At 45.2% G+C, this 22,573-nt stretch overlaps 1 protein-coding gene across 11 annotated transcripts in view; it reads right to left on the bottom strand.

Annotated features, from left to right (window-relative positions):
- Positions 1 to 22,573, bottom strand: part of LOC115168427 (transmembrane and coiled-coil domains protein 1) — a 105,605-nt gene that overhangs the window by 64,167 nt on the left and 18,865 nt on the right. For 3 of the 11 annotated variants that reach the window (XM_029723691.1, XM_029723692.1, XM_029723690.1), the window contains exons 2-4: positions 14,661 to 14,775; positions 8,207 to 8,254; positions 6,714 to 7,033 (exon numbers count right to left, since the gene is read on the bottom strand). In XM_029723691.1, the coding sequence (XP_029579551.1) occupies positions 6,714 to 7,033; positions 8,207 to 8,213 (327 nt within the window). In that variant the 5' untranslated portion in view covers positions 8,214 to 8,254; positions 14,661 to 14,775. Of the gene's footprint in view, positions 1 to 3,000; positions 3,319 to 6,713; positions 7,034 to 8,206; positions 8,255 to 14,660; positions 14,776 to 22,573 lie in introns of those variants that run through there. The other 8 variants (XM_029723687.1, XM_029723694.1, XM_029723696.1 and 5 more) reach the window with 4 other exon arrangements.

The following is a 22,573-nucleotide window of genomic DNA, read 5'->3' on the forward strand; positions in this document are numbered from 1 at the left end:
GACCAGACCCCTCCACTCCATCAATCTGGAATCCTCAGCTGCCTGCAGGCCATTCTGCTAGACAATGTGTGTGTGGGTGCTTATATTTGTCCTATTTCACACATGTACAAGTTACGCATGTGTAAATTGGAAATGTGTTTTTTGCATTTCCCAACTCTCTCTGACACCCTCAGAAAGTGGGATCACAGCCTGGGTCTGGCATTATTAACGTGTGCATGTGTGTGTGTGGCTGCGCACACAGCTAGAGAATGCCAGGATATAGAGAATCATCAATCAGTTAATCAGTAGTGGACACCTTGTAATGACTCCCACAGGCACCAGCCACATTACAGATGGCTATTAACACAGCTAATACTAGCACTCAACACACTAGAGCAGCCAAGATCACAGTCTGTAACACACCAGCAACACACTACCTACCCAGTACATATTGTACAACAGTCATACCTTTAACTTCACTTAATCAGTAAGAGTTGTCCTGCATTACGGCACTTTAAGACAGAGGATAAGATAAACAACATGCGGGACACGTGGAGGGCATCGGACAATAAACTAAATGTGCATTAATATATACTTAGTGTAGAAAACATTAAGGAACATCTGCTCTTTCCATGACAGACTGACCAGGTGAATTCAGCTGGGTCATTCTCACGAAACTGCCATTTGACCCAAACATTTTCAAGTCTCATTTTTCATGAAATGTCCTCTTATATTACTGAGATTAGGATCTCTACTTCATAATAATGATGTTTTCTTATCAGAATTTTTGCATTTTACAACCATTTCCACAAAATTCTCATTACCTTAACAGTCCCAAAAAATGTATAAACAAAATCAATCTAATATTTTTTAACATTGCTCTCCCAATGAAAAGGCCTGAGTTAAATCAAATCAAATGATTTGAGTTAAACATAACACTGAAAGTAAAAATATTTCAAATGAAACTATTAAATTATAATAAAAAATCTGACTTTTTCCCAATTTGAGCTTTTTAGACGTTACGGAAGTGAGAAGGACAAGTGGGGTAAAGGTGGTGTTTGAGAATAAGAACCTAATTCTGAAGGCATATAAGCAAATAAATTAACATCTACTAGTCCTCTAGGTGATGCATCATGGGTGAATAAAACTTTACAGGAACTTGAAAAAGTGTTACGGTAATGAGACATGTTCACAGACGTGTGTTTGTACATAATAAATATTATAGTTTAATGTAAAATTCAACTGGTATACCATTTTTATAATCTTTGACAAACTTCAGCAACACATTATTTATTCAAATAACTTAGGTTTTTCTAAAGTAACATTTTATAAAATGAGGCGATAATTTAATCCGGACGCATTTCGGTAATGAGACTTTTGGGTGAAAATGTTCAAAATTATGGTGAAAATGTCAAATGAATTTGAAATAAGACGTGTTTCCTTAGTCCTCAGAATGATAGTTGACATATGCATCACATTTGTGTAACTCAATTTGCTACAGACATGTTTAAAATTGGTTTCATGAGAATCACCCAGGTGAAAGCTATGATCCCTTATTGATGTCACCAAAGAATGATTTTTAAGCCTTGAGACAATTGAGACATGATTTTTGTATGTGTGCCATTCAGAGGGTCAATGGGAAAGACAAAAAATGTAAGTGCCTTTGAACGGGGTATGGTAGTAAGTGTCAGGCACACCGGTTTGACTGTGTCAAGAACTGCAACGGTGCTGGGTTTTTCATGCTCAACAGTTTCCCTTGTGTATCAAGAATGGACCACCACCCAAAGGACATCCAGCCAACTTGACACAACTGTGGGAAGCATTGGAGTCAACATGGGCCAGCATCCCTGTGGAACGCTTTAGACACCTTGTAGAGTCCATGTCCCGAAGAATTGAGGCTGTTCTGAGGGCAAAAGGGGGTGCAACTCAATATTAGGAAGGTGTTCCTACAGTTATGTACACATTTCAATTTCCCCCGGGGAAGCAATCAAGTAGATTTAATTAATTCAGTGTTATCTGTAATAATTTAATGCTGGAGAAAATAGATGTAAACTTCTATAAACTGACCAGTGCATAAAGGAATGACTGTACGAACCGCACCTTTATAGTGATATCCGTCCGTAAGTCATACTTCACTAGAGTACAATTGTGTTCCATTCTTCTTTACCTAATGAAGTTGTGCTAAACACACCAATATCCCTCTACATAACCACTCTTCCTCCACTGACAGTCATATTCTGTAGAAAGTAAAACTCTACTCTATGGAGTCTTGTACAAAGTGTTTACGACTGTACTGTAGTGTACTGTAGTGTAGTGTACTGTACGGTAGTGTAGTGTAGTGTAGTGTACGGTAGTGTAGTGTACTGTCCTGTATGGCAGTGTACTGTAGTGTAATGTACTGTACAGTAATGTACGGTAATGTACAGTAGTGTAAGTGGATAGCATGTAGAACAGGTGTAGACAGAGGTGGTCGCCTGCCAGACAAAAATACAGTAGCAGGATCATAGACACCTGACACAACACCACAAATCGCAAGGATCAGAGAGAGAGCGGGAGAGAGAGAGAGAGAGAGAGAGAGAGAGAGAGAGAGAGAGAGAGAGAGAGAGAGAGAGAGAGAGAGAGAGAGAGAGAGAAAGAGAAAGAGAAAGAGAAAAGGAGAGAGCATCAACACAGTGATAGGAGTCGGAAAACATTTGACAGATTAATCGAGACAGATGGAACTAGAATGGAAAAAAGAAACATTCAGCAACACCAGATGTACATACATTTTTAAAGTATGCACTTGAAATATCCTAACACTTGATTTGACGAATCATAGAGAAAAATACTTGATTTTACATGACACGTGAAATACAGTATTGACTCAGAGCGAGACACCTTTTCCATAACCTCACAGATAGCAGGTACTAGAAGTATGTCACAGGTCCCCAATGATCAGACTAATATGAAGTCAATTTACTGTATTATGTTTAGCTCAGTGGGTCACTATACAGCTGAGTGGGAGTCTGTTAGCAGACTTACCTTGGAGTATTGTCTGCGTAAACTGAACCTCTGCACCATCCTGACTGACGGAGAGACTGACGATCCACTCTGTCCACTCCACACACACTGAGTTCCTCCCAAGAGTAACACACACATCCAGAGCCAGTACACTCACACACATAGCACACACACACACAGACCCACAGGCTGCAATCTACTTCACGCACAAAGATACAGTATATGCACGTAAATACACACAGAAAAACACACTTCTCTCTGTTCCAAACTGCTCTAATCCATGTTGGTTCATCTAGTGCGCAAACACAAGTGAAGAGAGAAAAGAAAGCGAGAGAGGGAGGTGAGGAGGGAGAAAAGGAGGGGCAGGGAGGACAGACAGAGATAAAGAGTGCTCAGCTGTGCTGCCCTCTACTCACACTCAGCATGGTTTCCATCTCTCGGGTTCTCTCTCCCCACACACACACACACACACACACACACACACACACACACACACCTCATGGCTGACAGCACAGAGTTACACGCGCACACACACACAAAGTGGGATTTACAGAGCAGACAGAAATAGGAATAAAACTATTTTTGCACACACGCAGAGTCTTAAGAGAAAACGCATACAGAGTCTGGTGAGCAAACACACACACTCTGTCTTCAGCTCCGTCACATTTATTGTAGGACAAGGCAAGGTTGCGGGACAAGGGGAGGGGGAGGTGCTGGCTGTCTGTCTGACTGACTGTCTGTCTGACTGTCTGTCTGTCTGAACCACCCCTCTCCTAGGACTATGAAAGTGGGAGAGAAAGAGGGAGGGAGAGTGAGTGAGAGAGAGAGGTTTGGAAAATGAGACAGAAAAATAGAGAGAAGAGGGGAGTTAAGGCAGAAAAAAGATGGTGGGTCATAGAGAGAATGAGAGAGGTAGTTTTGGGTAGGGTGTGGTTCTATCAGATCCATTGTGTGCAGTGTGGAATCTCAAGCACACACACACACACACACACACACACACTTCACTGCTCAAGCCTATTGAAATATGTTCAACAGGACCAAACCTGTCTGGGCCACCACCCAACACCCAACAGGGGGGCATAACCTCTGACCTATTCCCACCACAGGGGGGCCACACTCTGCCAAGGTCATCCTCGCCATTTCCATGGAAACTACAGTAGGGTGTACAGACACTGTGAGCTGGAGGGTTGCCACGACAACCGCTCAGATGACCTGAATGACATTGCTTCATTGGTTGAGACACGGCTCTGTGTGTGTGTATGCGTGTGTGTGTGTGAGAGTTACCAGAAGACTAACACGTGCACATTGAGCAGTGAAGAGAGAGAGACTAATGATCTCTCCATTTCAGCATTAATGACACACAGCCAGGCGTCTAGGAATCTAACCAGCCTGCTCTACTGTAACACACAGGTTAGCTGGATATTAGCCAGAAATATTGATTTATTACTCAGTACTGGCCTCTCTATTACAGAGGGCAATACAGTATCACTAACTAACACACAAGAGACTTGCTAGTCTGCAGGGTAATAATAGTCTTTGAGGAGATTAAAATGTTATTCTGTCTCTATTAAAATGACCATATTTAGTAGCTTATTCAACACAGAGATGAATTGACACTACAGTGAAAACAAACATCGGGCTTCAGCTCAGAACCTCCGGACAGGAACTCAGGATGACCTAGCCCTGACCAGTCACACGCACACAAACACCGTACGTCAGACTACAGCCATTAGCTGATATGACACCGCCATCTGGTGGAAGTCAGGACAAACAGCAGCCACTCACATACTAGTATTGCTATACCACAGAGTTTCTAAACCCAGAAGCCCAACATTGCGAGACTTCCGGGAACATTTGCGAAGCAGACTCGGCAGACCAGACCGGTGTTTGGTGTTTAAGAAGTCAATGAGAAAAGTGAATAAGTATTCCTTAGTTGTTAGATTTCTCCAAATGTAAAGGCACAACCTAGATTCGAGACAATTGTCTTATGTAGCTGAACATGTTATTACTCCGACCTCCTGAAAGTAACATACTGACACGTTTCCATATTTGTCAAAAACTACTTTATATCGAAGGAGTGCCTTTGATTTGATGGTCTGCACATGTGCAGTTAGGCGCAAGACGGCGGTTGGACCTGGTGACGTGTTTCTACGCATGAGTTTAGCTAGCCAACATCGCCATGACATCGCCTACAAACGTGATCAGAGATTTCTATTGGAGAAGCAGTTTCTGCATATCTTCATACTAAACCACAGTCATCTGACCAAGAGAAGAGCAAGACTGAAAATCAATAGTCTCCTACCGGTGCCAGTCTATCTATTTTAGTCAAAGTGTCTGTCTTGTCTTGGCAACAATAAGTAGTGTTGTTGAATGACAAAATAATCTGTCATGGTGCCCCAACTAAAGGCATCTGTTGGATAAAGTTAAGTGAACACAAATGAGCACAGTTTTCACCTGACACAGTAGTCTAAGGCACTGCATCTCAGTGCTAGAGGCGTCACTACAGACACCCTGGTTTGAATCCAGGCTGTCTCACAACCGGCCGTGATTGGGAGTCCCATAGGGCGGTGCACAATTGGCCCAGCGTCGTCCGGGTTTGGCTGGGGTAGGCCGTCTTTGTAAATAAGAATTTGTTCTTAACTGACATGCCAAGTTAAATAAAGGTTAAATAAAAAAATAAGAGTGGCTACTTTACCAGAGTATAAAAAGAACATAGCATGCTAGATAAGCAAGAGAATACTGTAGGCACTTCCTCTTTGTCAGCCTTCCTTTGTTACAGAGCTCTGTCCTTTGACACAAGAGGCCTATTCTTACACACCGTCTGTCCCCAGGCTGTGTGTATGTGTGTGTGAGGTGATAGCAGTGTCTGGTACAGATATCCACCACATCTCAATGCATCTCTTACCACAGATGGACTAGCATCCCCTCTCTCAGAGAACATACAGACATACTGAAAAGAAGGACAACACACACACATCTTGCGTAGCATGCCAAGCACTTCCTATTCCCACAGAATGACAGACATTCTCATTCATTCATACAACACCAGGAGCTCTCCTTGATACATTATGGTGATGGCCATAGTTTCTAGAACATTCAGCACTAGCTCTTCCTCATCACACGGGGTTAATTACTGTACACGGGGTATGGGGTTCTTTTCTACATTTACATCTTTCTTTTGACGCAAACCCCACCACTGGTGTGCGTGGCCAAAGAGCTCTATTTTCATGTCCTCTGACCATAGCACCGGTTCCAATCCAAGTGGCAATACCCTTCAGCAAGCTCCAGGTGTTTACATTTGTTGGAGGACTTGAAAATAGAGCTCTTTGGCCATCAAGGGTGCCAATACAGTCTTTGGGTAGCTGGGACTCAGGAATACCTGTTTCTGACTGATCTGAGTAGGCGCAAGTATTTGCGTGCGTGTGTGTGTGTGTGTGTGTGTGTGTGTGTGTGTGTGTGTGTGTGTGTGTGTGTGTATGTACCTCTGACCTGAGCTGGATTAACACTGCCTGTGCTCAGGAGCATTACTGGACAGAAACATTATTACACCTACAACATGGGTCATACTCCAAACACAGAGCTTAAGCTCTCCTCAATATTTAAGAGCAAGCCTGTTGGATGATGCAGACCACCCGAGTACGACAGGATTGTATCATATCCATTACCAGACAAAACATGACCATAAACCCTGACCAAAGAAGACCCTCATATGATTGACAGCTGACATCACTCACCCTGTCTGTCTCCTCCGTGGACTGGTATCCTGACGATAGCACCACGTCGCCTGGCGTCGCGTATCCAGGGTGGTAACCAAGGGAAGGGCTACTTGGTGTGGTGTTGTCCGTGGTGGAGGAGGAGCGTGGGCGGCCGGAATGTTGCTGTGCATCGTAGGTAGGCCGGCGCTGGGGGGCCTGGGGGCTGCCTCTCAGAGGGGGGTCCCGGTCTCCCCCCCCTACTCCGGCCCCTGTCCCGTTTCCCCCTGCCCCCTTACTGCGCCGGCTCTGCAGGCTGGTCCCTCGCCTCATGGTGCCCACAGGGCCGGCACCCTGACCAGCTGGGGGAGCAAGGAGAACACCAGGGTCAAAGTCAGGACAACACGTCTGCGTTGCTGCTGGAACAGCTGCTTCAGACCCTGGCCCAGGATGCCAATGCTCTCCCGGGCATTCTGGGTAATTTTGGAGAGGGCGTGGTGGTCTGAGTGAGAGGAACAACTCCTGAGGTCTTCGCCCCTCCTCTATGCCCTGACTCCCCTGGGTGCCTCTCACTACCCCCTCGCTGCATATGAGGATGCAGCACTCTCATAGACAGGGGAATAGGGCTGGGATAGGGGAGTCTGTATTAGGGGTGGTCTGGACTACAGTGGTTGGGAGATAGGATAGGGGGATTGGTAACTTATGAGTAGAATAGAGAGTTGTTATAGTTTACGCTCTCTTTGTCAGACAGGTGGGACTGGGACAGGAGAGTACAGTAATTAACTTCTTGTCTTGCTAAGCGTTCTAACTAGATTGAGTAGAGTCGGGTAGAGTAGGGTAGGGTAGGGTAGAGTAGGGTGGAGTAGGGTAGGGTGGAGTAGGTTAGAGTAGGATAGAGTTGTGTATAGTAGGGTAAAGTAAGGTAGGATAGGATAGAGTAGGGTAGATTTGGGGCAACAGGTAGCCTAGTGGTTAGAGCGTTGGGCCAGTAACCAAAAGGTTGCTGGATCGAATCCCCGAGCTGACAAGGTAAAAATCTGTCATTCTGCCCTTGAACAAGGGAGTTAACCCACTGTTCCCCGGTAGGCCGTCATTGTAAATAAGAATTTGTTCTTAACTGACTTGCCTAGTTCAATTTAAAGTAGGGTGTTTGTTTTTGGGTTCACTCTCTGTCAGACAGGACAGGATGGGGTGGGACAGGAGAGGTCAAAGTCCAGCGGCGAGCAATGGGAGTCCATAAGGGTGCATGCATCTGCCAATCTGCTCAAAGATCATGCTCGTCTAGTAGTCTACCACAGAAAGAGAGGAAATGGGTTATGAGGTGGGTGGAAATAAGGGACGGACAAAAGGAAGTACACAGGAAGAAGCTGTTCTAGAACAGACACTGCTTGAAGTTGCCCATGGACTTGACCCTGGGCCAGATATAGGGGACAACTTCTATTAACACCACAGACACACACAAACAGGCTATGGGTTAGTTAGGGGAAGGGGATAGGAGAAAGAAACAAAAGAGAGAAATAAGTCAAAAGACCCACCTAACATCAGCCCAAAGCTGCCTAGCCTGACTCAGTGTCCAAGATCACCTGGAGAGAGAGAGAGATAGTGTGAGAGAGAGCGAGCGAGAAAGAAAGAGAGAGACAGAGGGATAGAGACTAATAAACATCTACTTAATCTATATACAATCAAATATCACACCCAAGTATTGTGTGTGTGGGTGTGCTGTGTGCTGTTGGACTCTCTAGGAGGTCATTTGGCGTCACTAAACAGATCCTTCTGCTTACTGTGACAGTGGTGTCTGGAGAGAATGACTTCCTCAAAAAAATCAACAACCCATAGCAACACAGGCTCACTATACAAACTCACCTAACCTGCAACAACCCAAACAAACCCGACCCACATGAATTCCTATGAGGCTGAGGAGCGACAGTAATGGCATTAGACACACATCCCTGGTGTGAAGAGAAGGCAGCTTGTCAAACACAGTGACTATTGGCACTGAGGGTAGGTAAACAAGGCAAAGTCAGGAACATTCTGAGGTCTGGGGAGTGACTGTTAAACATACAAACTATACTGAACAAAAATATAAACGCAACAATTTCAACTATTTTACTGAGTTACAGTTCATATAAGGAAATCAGTCAATTTAAATAAATACATTTGGCCCTAATCTATGGATTTGACAGGCAAGGGCGCAGCCAGGGGGGAGCCAAGCCCAGCAAAGAGCCAAGCAGGTTATTGGCTTTTTACAGATATAAATACTCCTCGGCACCCCCTCAGACGATCCAGCAGATGAAGAAACTGGATGTGGAGGTCCTGAGCTGGCGTGATCTGAAGTTGTGAGGCCGGTTGGACATATTGCCAAATTCTCTAAAACGATGATGGAGGCAACTTATGGTAGAGAAATTAAAATTAAATTCTCTGGCAACAGCTCTGGTGGACATTCCTGCAGTCAATCTGTGGTATACTGCTCAAAAAAATAAAGGGAACACTTAAACAACACATCCTAGATCTGAATGAAAGAAATAATCTTATTAAATACTTTTTTCTTTACATAGTTGAATGTGCTGACAACAAAATCACACAAAAATAATCAATGGAAATCCAATTTATCAACCCATGGAGGTCTGGATTTGGAGTCACACTCAAAATTAAAGTGGAAAACCACACTACAGGCTGATCCAACTTTGATGTAATGTCCTTAAAACAAGTCAAAATGAGGCTCAGTAGTGTGTGTGGCCTCCACGTGCCTGTATGACCTCCCTACAACGCCTGGGCATGCTCCTGATGAGGTGGCAGATGGTCTCCTGAGGGATCTCCTCCCAGACCTGGACTAAAGCATCCGCCAACTCCTGGACAGTCTGTGGTGCAACGTGGCGTTGGTGGATGGAGCGAGACATGATGTCCCAGATGTGCTCAATTGGATTCAGGTCTGGGGAACGGGCGGGCCAGTCCATAGCATCAATGCCTTCCTCTTGCAGGAACTGCTGACACACTCCAGCCACATGATGTCTAGCATTGTCTTGCATTAGGAGGAACCCAGGACCAACCGCACCAGCATATGGTCTCTTGCAGGCAGCAGAACGTTCTCCACGGCGTCTCCAGACTCTGTCACATGTGCTCAGTGTGAACCTGCTTTCATCTGTGAAGAGCACAGGGCGCCAGTGGCGAATTTGCCAATCTTGGTGTTCTCTGGCAAATGCCAAACGTCCTGCACGGTGTTGGGCTGTAAGCACAACCCCCACCTGTGGACGTCGGGCCCTCATACCACCCTCATGGAGTCTGTTTCTGACCGTTTGAGCAGACACATGCACATTTGTGGCCTGCTGGAGGTAATTTTGCAGGGCTCTGGCAGTGCTTCTCCTGCTCCCCCTTGCACAAAGGCAGAGGTAGCGGTCCTGCTGCTGGGTTGTTGCCCTCCTACGGCCTCCTCCACTTCTCCTGATGTACTGGCCTGTCTCCTGGTAGCGCATCCATGCTCTGGACACTAAGCTGACAGACACAGCAAACCTTCTTGCCACAGCTCGCATTGATGTGCCATCCTGGATGAGCTGCACTACCTGAGCCAATTGTGTGGGTTGTAGACTCCGTCTCATGCTACCACTAGAGTGAAAGCACCGCCAGCATTCAAGTGACCAAAACATCAGCCAGGAAGCATAACAACTGAGAAGTGGTCTGTGGTCCCCACCTGCAGAACCACTCCTTTATTGAGGGTGTATTGCTAATTGCCTATAATTTCCACCTGTTGTCTATTCCATTTGCACAACAGCATGTGAAATGTATTGTCAATCCGTGTTGCTTCCTAAGTGGACAGTTTGATTTCACAGAAGTGTGATTGACTTGGAGTTACATTGTGTTGTTTAAGTGTTCCCTTTATTTTTTTGAGCAGTGTATTTTGTTGTGACAAAACGGCACATTTTAGAGTTGCCTTTTATTGTCCCAGGCACAAGGTTCACCTATGTAATGATCATTCTGTTTAATCAGCTTCTTGATATGCCAAGCCCGTCAGGTGGATGGATTATCTTGGCAAAGGAGAAATGCTCACTAACGGATATAAACACATTTGTGGTCAAAATTTGAGAGAAATAAGCTTTTTGTGCATGTGGAACATTTCTGGAATCTTTCATTTCAGTTCAGTTCATCAAAGCAACACTTTACATGTTGAGTTTATATTTTTGTTCAGTATAAATTCCAGCAGCTGCACAGTCATAAGAGTCTACTATATCACACATACACAACAACGCAGGGCACACAAACACAGACAGACAGAGAGAGACAGAGAATGCAATCTACACAAATGCAGCAGTGAAAATCTGGGCACACGTCAAAGCCAGTTAGCTCAGTCAGCTGTTCAGTTTCACAAAGGGCCCAGAGAGAGGAGAGAGCAGCATACGGCACAGTGATGCACACTACAGCAACACTGACACATTCACACAGCAACACATTCACGCAGCCACACAGCCACATTCACGCAGCCACATTCACGCAGCCACACAGCCACATTCACGCAGCCACATTCACGCAGCCACACAGCCACATTCACGCAGCCACACAGCCACACTCACGCAGCCACACAGCCACACTCACGCAGCCACACAGCCACATTCACGCAGCCACACAGCCACATTCACGCAGCCACACTGTCACATTCACGCAGCCACATTCACGCAGCCACACAGCCACAGCCACATTCACGCAGCCACATTCACGCAGCCACATTCACGCAGCCACACAGCCACATTCACGCAGCCACACAGCCACACTCACGCAGCCACACTCACGCAGCCACACAGCCACATTCACGCAGCCACACAGCCACATTCACAGAGCCACATTCACGCAGCCACACAGCCACATTCACGCAGCCACACTGTCACATTCACGCAGCCACACTGACACATTCACGCAGCCACACTGACACATTCACGCAGCCACACAGCCACATTCACGCAGCCACACTGTCACATTCACGCAGCCACACTGTCACATTCACGCAGCCACACTGTCACATTCACGCAGCCACACTCACATTCACGCAGCCACACTGTCACATTCACGCAGCCACACAGCCACATTCACGCAGCCACACAGCCACATTCACGCAGCCACACAGCCACATTCACGCAGCCACATTCACACAGCCACACAGCCACATTCACGCAGCCACACAGCCACATTCACGCAGCCACACTCACGCAGCCACACTCACGCAGCCACACAGCCACACTCACGCAGCCACACAGCCACACTCACGCAGCCACACAGCCACATTCACGCAGCCACACAGCCACATTCCCGCAGCCACACTGTCACATTCACACAGCCACATTCACGCAGCCACACAGCCACAGCCACATTCACGCAGCCACATTCACACAGCCACATTCACGCAGCCACATTCACGCAGCCACACAGCCACATTCACGCAGCCACACAGCCACACTCACGCAGCCACACTCACGCAGCCACACAGCCACATTCACGCAGCCACATTCACGCAGCCACACAGCCACATTCACGCAGCCACATTCACGCAGCCACACAGCCACATTCACGCAGCCACACTGTCACATTCACACAGCCACATTCACGCAGCCACACTGACACATTCACGCAGCCACACTGACACATTCACGCAGCCACACAGCCACATTCACGCAGCCACACTGTCACATTCACGCAGCCACACTGTCACATTCACGCAGCCACACTGTCACATTCACGCAGCCATATTCACGCAGCCACACAGCCACATTCACACAGCCACATTCACGCAGCCACATTCACGCAGCCACACTGTCACATTCACGCAGCCACATTCAAGCAGACACAGTCACGCAGCCACACTGACACATTCACGCAGCCACACAGCCACATTCACGCAGCCACACAGCCACATTCACGCAGCCACACAGCCACATTCACGCAGCCACATTCACGCAGCCACACAGCCACATTCACGCAGCCACGCAGCCACACAGCCACATTCACGCAGCCACACAGCCACATTCACGCAGCCACACAGCCACATTCACGCAGCCACATTCACGCAGCCACACAGCCACATTCACGCAGCCACACAGCCACATTCACGCAGCCACATTCACGCAGCCACACTGTCACATTCACGCAGCCACATTCACGCAGCCACGCAGCCACACTCACGCAGCCACACAGCCACATTCCCGCAGCCACACAGCCACATTCCCGCAGCCACACAGCCACATTCCCGCAGCCACACTGTCACATTCACGCAGCCACATTCACGCAGCCACACAGCCACAGCCACATTCACGCAGCCACATTCACACAGCCACATTCACGCAGCCACACAGCCACATTCACGCAGCCACACAGCCACACTCACGCAGCCACACTCACGCAGCCACACAGCCACATTCATGCAGCCACACAGCCACATTCACGCAGCCACATTCACGCAGCCACACAGCCACATTCACGCAGCCACACTGACACATTCACGCAGCCACACAGCCACATTCACGCAGCCACACTGTCACATTCACGCAGCCACACTGTCACATTCACGCAGCCACACTGTCACATTCACGCAGCCATATTCACGCAGCCCCACAGCCACATTCACACAGCCACATTCACGCAGCCACATTCACGCAGCCACACTGTCACATTCACGCAGCCACATTCAAGCAGACACAGTCACGCAGCCACACTGACACATTCACGCAGCCACACAGCCACATTCACGCAGCCACACAGCCACATTCACGCAGCCACACAGCCACATTCACGCAGCCACATTCATGCAGCCACACTGACACATTCACGCAGCCACATTCAAGCAGACACATTCACGCAGCCACACTGACACATTCACGCAGCCACGCAGCCACATTCACGCAGCCACGCAGCCACATTCACGCAGCCACGCAGCCACACAGCCACATTCACGCAGCCACACAGCCACATTCACGCAGCCACACAGCCACATTCACGCAGCCACATTCACGCAGCCACACTGTCACATTCACGCAGCCACATTCACGCAGCCACGCAGCCACATTCACACAGCCACGCAGCCACACAGCCACATTCACGCAGCCACACAGCCACATTCACGCAGCCACACAGCCACATTCACGCAGCCACACAGCCACATTCACGCAGCCACATTCACGCAGCCACACTGTCACATTCACGCAGCCACATTCACGCAGCCACACTCACGCAGCCACACTCACGCAGCCACACAGCCACATTCACGCAGCCACACAGCCACATTCACGCAGCCACACAGCCACATTCACGCAGCCACACAGCCACATTCACGCAGCCACACAGCCACATTCACGCAGCCACACTGACACATTCACGCAGCCACACTGTCACATTCACATTCACACAGCAAAACTGACATTCACACAGCCACATTCACAACAGATATACCTCCACATTCACACAGCAACCCTGACATTCACACAGCAACCCTGACATTCACACAGCAACCCTGACATTCACACAGCAACCCTGACATTCACACAGCAACCCTGACATTCACACAGCAACCCAGTGTGTATTTTTTGTTTTGGAGAAAGAGGTGGAATTTTTATCTGGTCTTCACCGTGCAAATGGACCCCCCGTCTCTCAATACAAAAATCTCAGATTATGTAAAATTAAGTCTAAGCTACAAATATATGCGAATATGAAAAAAATCTTGAGTTTCTGCATTTTCTGATAATTGACGTTACAGAATAAAATAAAAATTATTACTTTTTTCAAGAAATTATAAAACAGTTAAACAAACTTGTTGGTAAGCTTTTAAATGATAAACTCAAGCGTTAATATTTTCCAGTGATGAAGATATGGACGTCTCATAGTATGGTGGGGTATGCAAAATGGGTCAACTTTGAGCACCTTTTTGCACTTCTACAATGGGAAAATATGTATTGAAGGTTTTGTTCAAATCAAAAAGGGTGCGGTCAAAAAGTGATTGAATTCCAATGGACTTACCCTATTACAAAATCAAATGAAATGTGCGCATCACTCGCCAGATGGACCGTTGAGTGACATGACAGTGCTGCTCTGTTCTATCCTGGTCTGACCCTGACCCTCAGAACAGGTGCTGCTGGAATCACAGAAAGGGACTTGGTAAACTAGAGGCTACAGCCAACACATGATACATCCACTATGGCACAAATCATTCACATAGGCTTATACGACACACACCCACACACATTGATGATTAAACAGACAGGTGTCAGAGCCTGTGTTGGCAGTGCAGCCATGATGAGTCAGCACATTTCTCAGAATCACTGTGGCCCAGTCAAAAGTGAACCAGTAACGACCACGAGGACATTGGCCCTTCTGGAAGCCCCTGGCACTCACACACACACACACACACACACACACACGTGACCTGTGCTCTAACTGCAGGTCAGTCCATTCATTGGCCATGTCAATCTTCCTGTTGCTGATACCATTGTCTCCGCACGGCCAACTAAATCCAGATGAAGAGATGGAGTCAGCTCTGCCTTGCTGACCAGGCAGACAGGCATGCCATCTCACTCTAAGCCTGGTTCAAATCTAATAAATAAATTCACTTAAAAAAAGAAACATTGATAGGATCACTGCTGGTTATGTAAGTTTGACTTGTCGTCAACCGTTTCTCAGACTGTTAACCGTGACAGCCTCGGTTCTATGACCATGATACTGTATGTGGACTCAATGGCCTTCTGCATTGACACTTTTAACACTAACTCTTTTGAATCATAACATACGCTGCTGCTACTGTTTATTATCGATCCTGTCACTTTATCCCTACCTGTATGTACATATCTACCTCAATTACCTCATACCGCTGCACATCGACTCGGTACTGGTACACTGTGTATATAGTCAAGTTATCATGACTCATTGTCTATTTATTCCTTGTGTTATTATAAAGTTTTTTTATTTGTTGGGAAGGGCCCGTAAGTAAGCATTTCACTGTTAGTCTACACCAGTTGTTTATAAAGCGTGTAACAAATGCAATTTGATTGATTTGGCAGCAATATTGTGTCTACTATTTAGAGTGTTCCATTAACTGAATTAAAAATGTCCATCCTAACCCAGTTAGGCTAAGTAGTTCAGCTGTCTTTTGGTTGGTCAATCTGGACCCTTAGTTGTTGCACTGAGGCACACATACTGTTGGTCATTGTTGAACCTATAGATTCAATCCAAAGAAATCCCAGTAGCCTTAAACAGGCCCGTACAGTTCACATGGAACAGGCTGCTCTTTGTTCTGCTTAGAGCAACACAGAGCCCTATCTCTGGCCTTTGTGCCCTGTTTCTTTCACTGACACACACACACACACACACACACACACACACACACACACACACACACACACACACACACACACACACACACACACACATCAATAAAAGAGGAATTAGGCCAGAGAGTTCTGGCAGTGATGCTTTTCAGAGAGAGAGAGACAGGGAGTGATAGAGTGTGTGTGGTCTCTGACTGATAATGGAGCACATCTCATTCTGCAGCCCCATGACAGCACAGGAAGCATGAACAATCGTTATTGTATCTGTTTATGTTGTCTGTGTGGGGGGGGAGAGAAGGTCAGAGAGAGAGCAGCAGAGAGAGAGAAGGAGATAAAGAGAAAGCAGAAAATAGAGAGAGCGAGGTAAGAGAAAGGAACAGTTGAGACCGTCAGTTTTGACACTGAGGGGATGCCTCACACAAGCTGCAGAAAGTGTGATAAGTGCTAGAAGTGCTGGATGTGCGTGGTGTGTGTGTCTCAGCAGGATTAAAAGCAGCCAATAGACCAGAGTGTTCTAGCTACACTGGGTTTAACCTGAGAGCTTAGAGCTGATACACTGCCTTCAGAAAGTACACCTTGGCTTTTTCCACATTTTGTTGTGTTACATCCTGAATTTAAAATGAAGTTTAGATTTTGTGTCACTGGCCTACTTACACACAATACCCCATAATGTCAAAGTGGAATTATGTTTTTAGAAATGTTTACAAATGAATTAAATATGAAAAGCTGAAATGTCTTGAGTCAATAACTATTCAACCCCTTTGTTAAGGCAAGACTAAATAAGTTCTGGAGTAAAAATGTGCTTAACAAGTCACATAATAATTTGCATGGACTCACTCTGTGTGCAATAGTGTTTAATAGGACTTTTGAATGACTACCTCATCTCTGTAACCAACACATACAGATAATTGTAAGTTCCCTCAGTCAAGCAGTGAATTTCAAAAACAGATTCGACCACAAAGACCAGGGAGGTTTTCCAATGCCTCGCAAAGAAGCGCACCTATTGGAGAAAAACACACAAAAACACAGACATTGAATATCCCTTTGAGCATGGTGAAGTTATACATTTATTAATTACACCCATTCACTAAAAAGATATAGGCATCCTTTCTAACTCAGTTGCCGGAGAGGATAGATCAACAACATCGTAGTTAATATACAATACTAACCTAATTTACAGAGCGAAAAGAAGGAAGCCTGTACAGAAAATAAATATTCTAAAACATAACGTCCTGTTTGAAACAAGGCACTAAAGTAACAGTGCAAAAATTTGGCTAAGAAATTAACTTTATGTCCTGAAAACAAAGTGTTATGTTTGAGGCAAATGCAACACATCAATGAGCACCACCCTTTTTAATTTCAAGCATGGTGATGACTACAGTTGAAGTTGGAAATTTACATACACCTTAGCCAAATACATTTAAACTCAGTTTTCCACAATTCTTGACATTTAATCCCAGTAAAAATTCCCTGTCTTAGGTCAATTAGGACCACCACTTTATTTTAAGAATGTGAAATGTCAAAATAGTAGTAGAGAAAATGAATATTTCAGCTTTTATTTCTTTCATCACATTCCCAGTGGGTCAGAAGTTTACATACACTCAATTAGTATTTGGTAGCATTGCCTTTAAATTGTTTAACTTGGGTCAAACGTTTAGGGTAGCCTTCCACAAGCTTCCCACAATAAGTTGGGTGAATTTTGGCCCATTCCTCCTGACAGAACTGGTGTAACTGAGTCAGGTTTGTAGGCCTCCTTGCTCGCACACGCTTATTCAGTTCTGCCAACAAATTTTCTATAGGATTGAGGTCAGGGTTTTGTGATGGCCACTCCAATAACTTGACTTTGTTGTCCTTAAGCCATTTTGCCACAACTTTGGAAGTATGCTTGGGGTCATTGTCCATTCGGAAGACCCATTTGCGACCAAGCTTTAACTTCCTGACTGATCTTGAGATGTTGCTTCAATATATCCACATCATTTTCCTCCTCATGACGCCATCCATTTTGTGAAGCGCACCAGTCCCTCCTGCAGCAACAAGACTGAAACCTTACAGTGAAATGCTTACTTACAAGCCCTTAAATGACAGTGCAAGTGCAGTGCAAGAAAATAATGTAGAAAAAGTTAAAATAAAATGTAACACTGTAGAATTACATAACAATAATGAGGCTATATACAGGGGGTACCGGTACTGAGTAAATGTGCGGGGGTACAGATTAATCGAGGTAATTTGTGCATGTAGGTGGAGAGAAAGTGACTATGCATAGATGATAAACAGCGAGTAGCAGCAGAGTAAAAACAAAAAGGGGGGGACCTAGACTTGGCGCTCCGGTACTGCTTGCCATGCGGTAGCAGAGAGAACAGTCTATGAATTGGGTGACTGGAATCTTTGACAATTTTTTGGGCCTTCCTCTGACACCACCTGGTATATAGGTCCTGAATGGCAGGAAGCTTGGCCCCAGTGATGTATTGGGCCGCACGCATTACCCTCTGTAGCACCTTACGGTCAGATGCCAAGCAGTTTCCATACCAGGTGGTGATGCAACCGATCAGGATGCTCTCGATTGTGCAGCTGTAGAACTTTTTGAGGATCTGGAGATCCATGCCAAATCGTTTCAGTCTCCTGAGGGGGAAAAGGTGTTGTGTTGCCCTCTTCACAACTGTCTTGGTGTGTATGGACCATGAGTTTGTTGGTGATGTGACCATGATAGTTTGTTGGTGTTGTGGACACTAAGGAACTTCAAACTCTCGACTTGCTTCACTTCAGGCCTGTTCGGCCCTCCTTTTCCTGTTGTCCACAATCATCTCCTTTGTCTTGCTCACATTGAGGGAGAGGTTGTTGGTCTGGCACCACACTGACAGGTCTGGTAGAAATTAGGTAAACGGATTTAAGTTTGCCTACATTAAAGTCCCCGGGCCCCAGGGAGCGCCGCTTCTGGATGAGCATTTTCTTGTTTGCTTATGGCCTTATACAGCTTGTTGAGTGTGGTCTTAGTACCAGCATCGGTTTGTGGTGGTATATAGACAGCTACAAATAATATAGATGAGAACTCTCTCGGTAGATAGTGTGGTCTACAGCTAATCATGAGGTGCTCTACCAAAGGCGAGCAATAGCTCAAGAATTCTTTAAAATTAGACATTGCGCACCAGCAGTTGACAAATATTTATGGGTATGCTTGTAGGATTTTTTTAGGATAAAAGAAACGGAATAGAGATAAGCACAGGCAAAATCTAGAAGAAAACCTGGCTCAGTCTGTTTCCAACAGACACTGGGAGACAAATTCACGTTTCAGCAGGACAGTAACCTAAAACACTGGAGTTGCTTACCAAGACGACATTATGGGGTATTGTGTGCAGATGGGTGAAATCTATTTAATCCATTTTGAATTAAGGATATAAAAGAACAAAATGTGGAATAAGTCAAGGGGTAGGAATACTTTCTGAAGGCACTGTAGGTGAATTGTGGGGGTTGGTGGTGTATGGGTAGGTAACAGGTATCCTCCTGATAACACCAGGTATGACGCCCTATCCTGATATATGAAACCTACAGGGAACCTTTACTGCCAAGTCTATAACTTTCCAGGAACAAGACGAACCAGAATACACATGCACACATACAATCGCACACGCACGCACACACACACACACAAACCAACGTATGAGAAAAGAGGTGCAGTAAGCGAAGAAATGCCAGAGCTTCAGTTATACCTGTGGGCGGGGACACAGCTATGTGGTCTCCCTGAAGAGTTGTCAGGCAGACAGTACATTGTCACTGTTTGAGGATCCATGGTTGGTTTGTATTTGTTCTGGCACAGTGTATGCCAAACATGTCATAGAGCTCTTAGTAAAACAGTGACATGAGTTCCACAACATCCCTTTAACGTTGAAACATATCCTCTTAGATGAATATCGAAAACAGTTGTGTCAGCAGAACTGGACAGGAGCAGCATTCACTGTGACACTCAGGACATACTACTGGTCAACAGCTTTGATGTTAAGCACACACACACACACACACCTCTCTCCAATGCAAATTAACCTAGTTTCCAGGGGGAGCGTTGAGAGTTGTTTAAGGACCACTGAGGGGTCAATGGTAAAGGCTGCAGTGAACATACGTTATTCAATAGGGGTGAAAGAATTGACACTGCACCCTGTTAAAACTTCTTAGGGATAGGCGTTCCGTCAACGGGACAGTTGTAAATCATGCAGTGCCTTGTGTCCCGATCGCAGATTTTAGAGGCTGAAAGCTTAAATTCTTGTTAATATAACTGCACTGTCCAATTTACAGTAGCTATTACTGCGAAGAAATGCCATGCTATTGTTTGATAGCTCCTAACAACAAAACACTTATTTTCACCGCAATAGCTTTGATAAATTCACCTCTGAAGGTGAAATCTGTACTTACATTCTGAAATCTTGCTCTGATTTATCATCCAAAAGGGTCCCAGAGATAACATGAAGTGTCCTAAAAAAAGGTCCATATAGCATGCACGATCGATTTTGTATTTCCACTTGTTCAATTTGCAAAGAAAGGAATCGTGAAAATCTAACCCAAAACGTTTCAACCAGTCAAATGACGTTCGTATGTATTCCTCAGAGATCCTAGAACATAACCAGACTTCACTATATCATTAGGGGTGTAGTATATCCTGTAGGACACCAAATTTGGTCAGAGAGCGACGCCTTCATGGCACGCCAATGACGCGGCCGGTCTTAATTTGATCGACTGTATCTTTGTCAAATAAGCTCCAATTGGGGTCAAACAAAGCTAGCTAGATAGCCAATGGGTTAGGCTTTACAGCAGTATGCGGAAACCCTGTATATGTCGCAGAATGTAGCAGCCAACCTTTTGCGACAGCATGCCTTTTCCTTTTGGACAAAACTTAAGAATATTCAGAGTTATGAAGTTATGAAAACTGGTTGTTTTGCAAATGTTGAACTTATAATATGGCTACTAATACTGGAAAAGCTAAATCAAAGTCGAAGTATACAGATTTGACGATATTCTTGCAGAAAAATTGAATATGAATGCAAATGTCTCCTTCACAATTCGACCAAATATACCTGGGTGACTTCACACTAAATGTCATGTAGATCGCTCATACTTCAGGTTATTAGTCTGAAACTTTGCACTTACACTGCTGCAATCTTGTGGACACCATCGGAATTACAACCAGAATGATGGCTAGAACTGGGACCTCTGTTGCATTTCAAAGATGGTGTTAGAAAAAAAAACTGGTTGTCTTTTTCTTTGTATTGTCTTCTACCAGATCTATTGTGTTATATTATCCTACATTCAATTCACATTTCCACAAACTTCAACATGTTCCCTTTCAAATGGTACCAAGAATATGCATGTCCTTGCTTCAGGGCCTGAGCTACAAGCAGGTAGATTTGGGTATGTCATTTTAGGCTATTTTTTTTTTTTTTAAAGGTGGCTATCCCTATTAAAGGGGAACTGCATCGGCAGATTTGACCTTGTTTTTAGGCTTGCTCCTCAAGAAATGCTGGTGGCCATGACAGAAGCCAAACACGAGTTGGCTTGGGAGTGTGGTTTGATGTGGGTGTTTCTTGGGTGTGTCCTTGCCACCACCAAGACACACCCGTGTGTCAGAACCTTTCCCACAGCCATTTCCTCCCACTCTATCACAACAAACAAATCTTCTAAAGATTGAGTTAAATAACTACAGGCAGTATGGTGAGATGATGGAGGAAGCTTTGAATAGGTTAGTAGCCTACAGTGTAAAATGAGAAGAATGCAATTCCTGAATTTACGTAGATTTTCTAAAAATGGGGTTTCCAACAATTTATAGCATTAAAAAAATGAAACATATCGCAAGCTACTCATTTTTTTCTAGCTTGAAAGTTTTGATAACTTTCAAATTCAGTAACAGGTCCGTATAGAATAAACACCCTTTACATAATACCATAGGAGCAGTGTTATGCTAATATAACAATGCCGATACAAATATTGTGCGTATCGGTATTTTTCTGGTGGTAATGGGGCTGGCTACCTTGGCAAACATGTCACGAGTGGTCATACCTTCCTGTGTGGTGTCTTGTATACAACAGGAACTCCCTAATCCTGGTGCAGAATACACAGGGGTTCTCCCTCCCAATATTGACTGATAACATTCAATTCCATAATAAAAAAAGACAAGTAAAAGTTGTGTTCAGTAACATTTTAATGCCGAGAGCCAAGTCTCTCTCCATTCAGAGACATCAGTATCAAGCCTAACTGTCAGTCTGGATTTCATCACATCATCTCACAAGTCTCCATGTGTTGGCTCGATACATGTCGAGTGCCTGGTCTCTCTGCATCTAATGCATCTGTGAACACAGTCACTGTTCTATTACAAATGGCAGTTAGGAAACTGGACATCTCTCGAACAACTGCAACTTGTAAGGTCGTGTTGACCGGGAGGGCTTGTGACAGGATGATATAATAGATAGCCAAGTGAGAAATTGCATTTTATTCTAAAGACAGAACAAAGCTTTTTACTAATGCACTTCACAGCTAGTTGTATCTGCTTCGCTGGGGAATTAGCCTACTGGGTTATCAAGCCGGGTATTTTTTATAGAATTTTTCAAATATACACTGGGTGTACAAAAC

The sequence above is a fragment of the Salmo trutta genome, chromosome 30 (genome assembly GCF_901001165.1).
Source record: "Salmo trutta chromosome 30, fSalTru1.1, whole genome shotgun sequence".
In the NCBI taxonomy this organism is placed as follows: Eukaryota; Metazoa; Chordata; class Actinopteri; order Salmoniformes; family Salmonidae; genus Salmo; species Salmo trutta.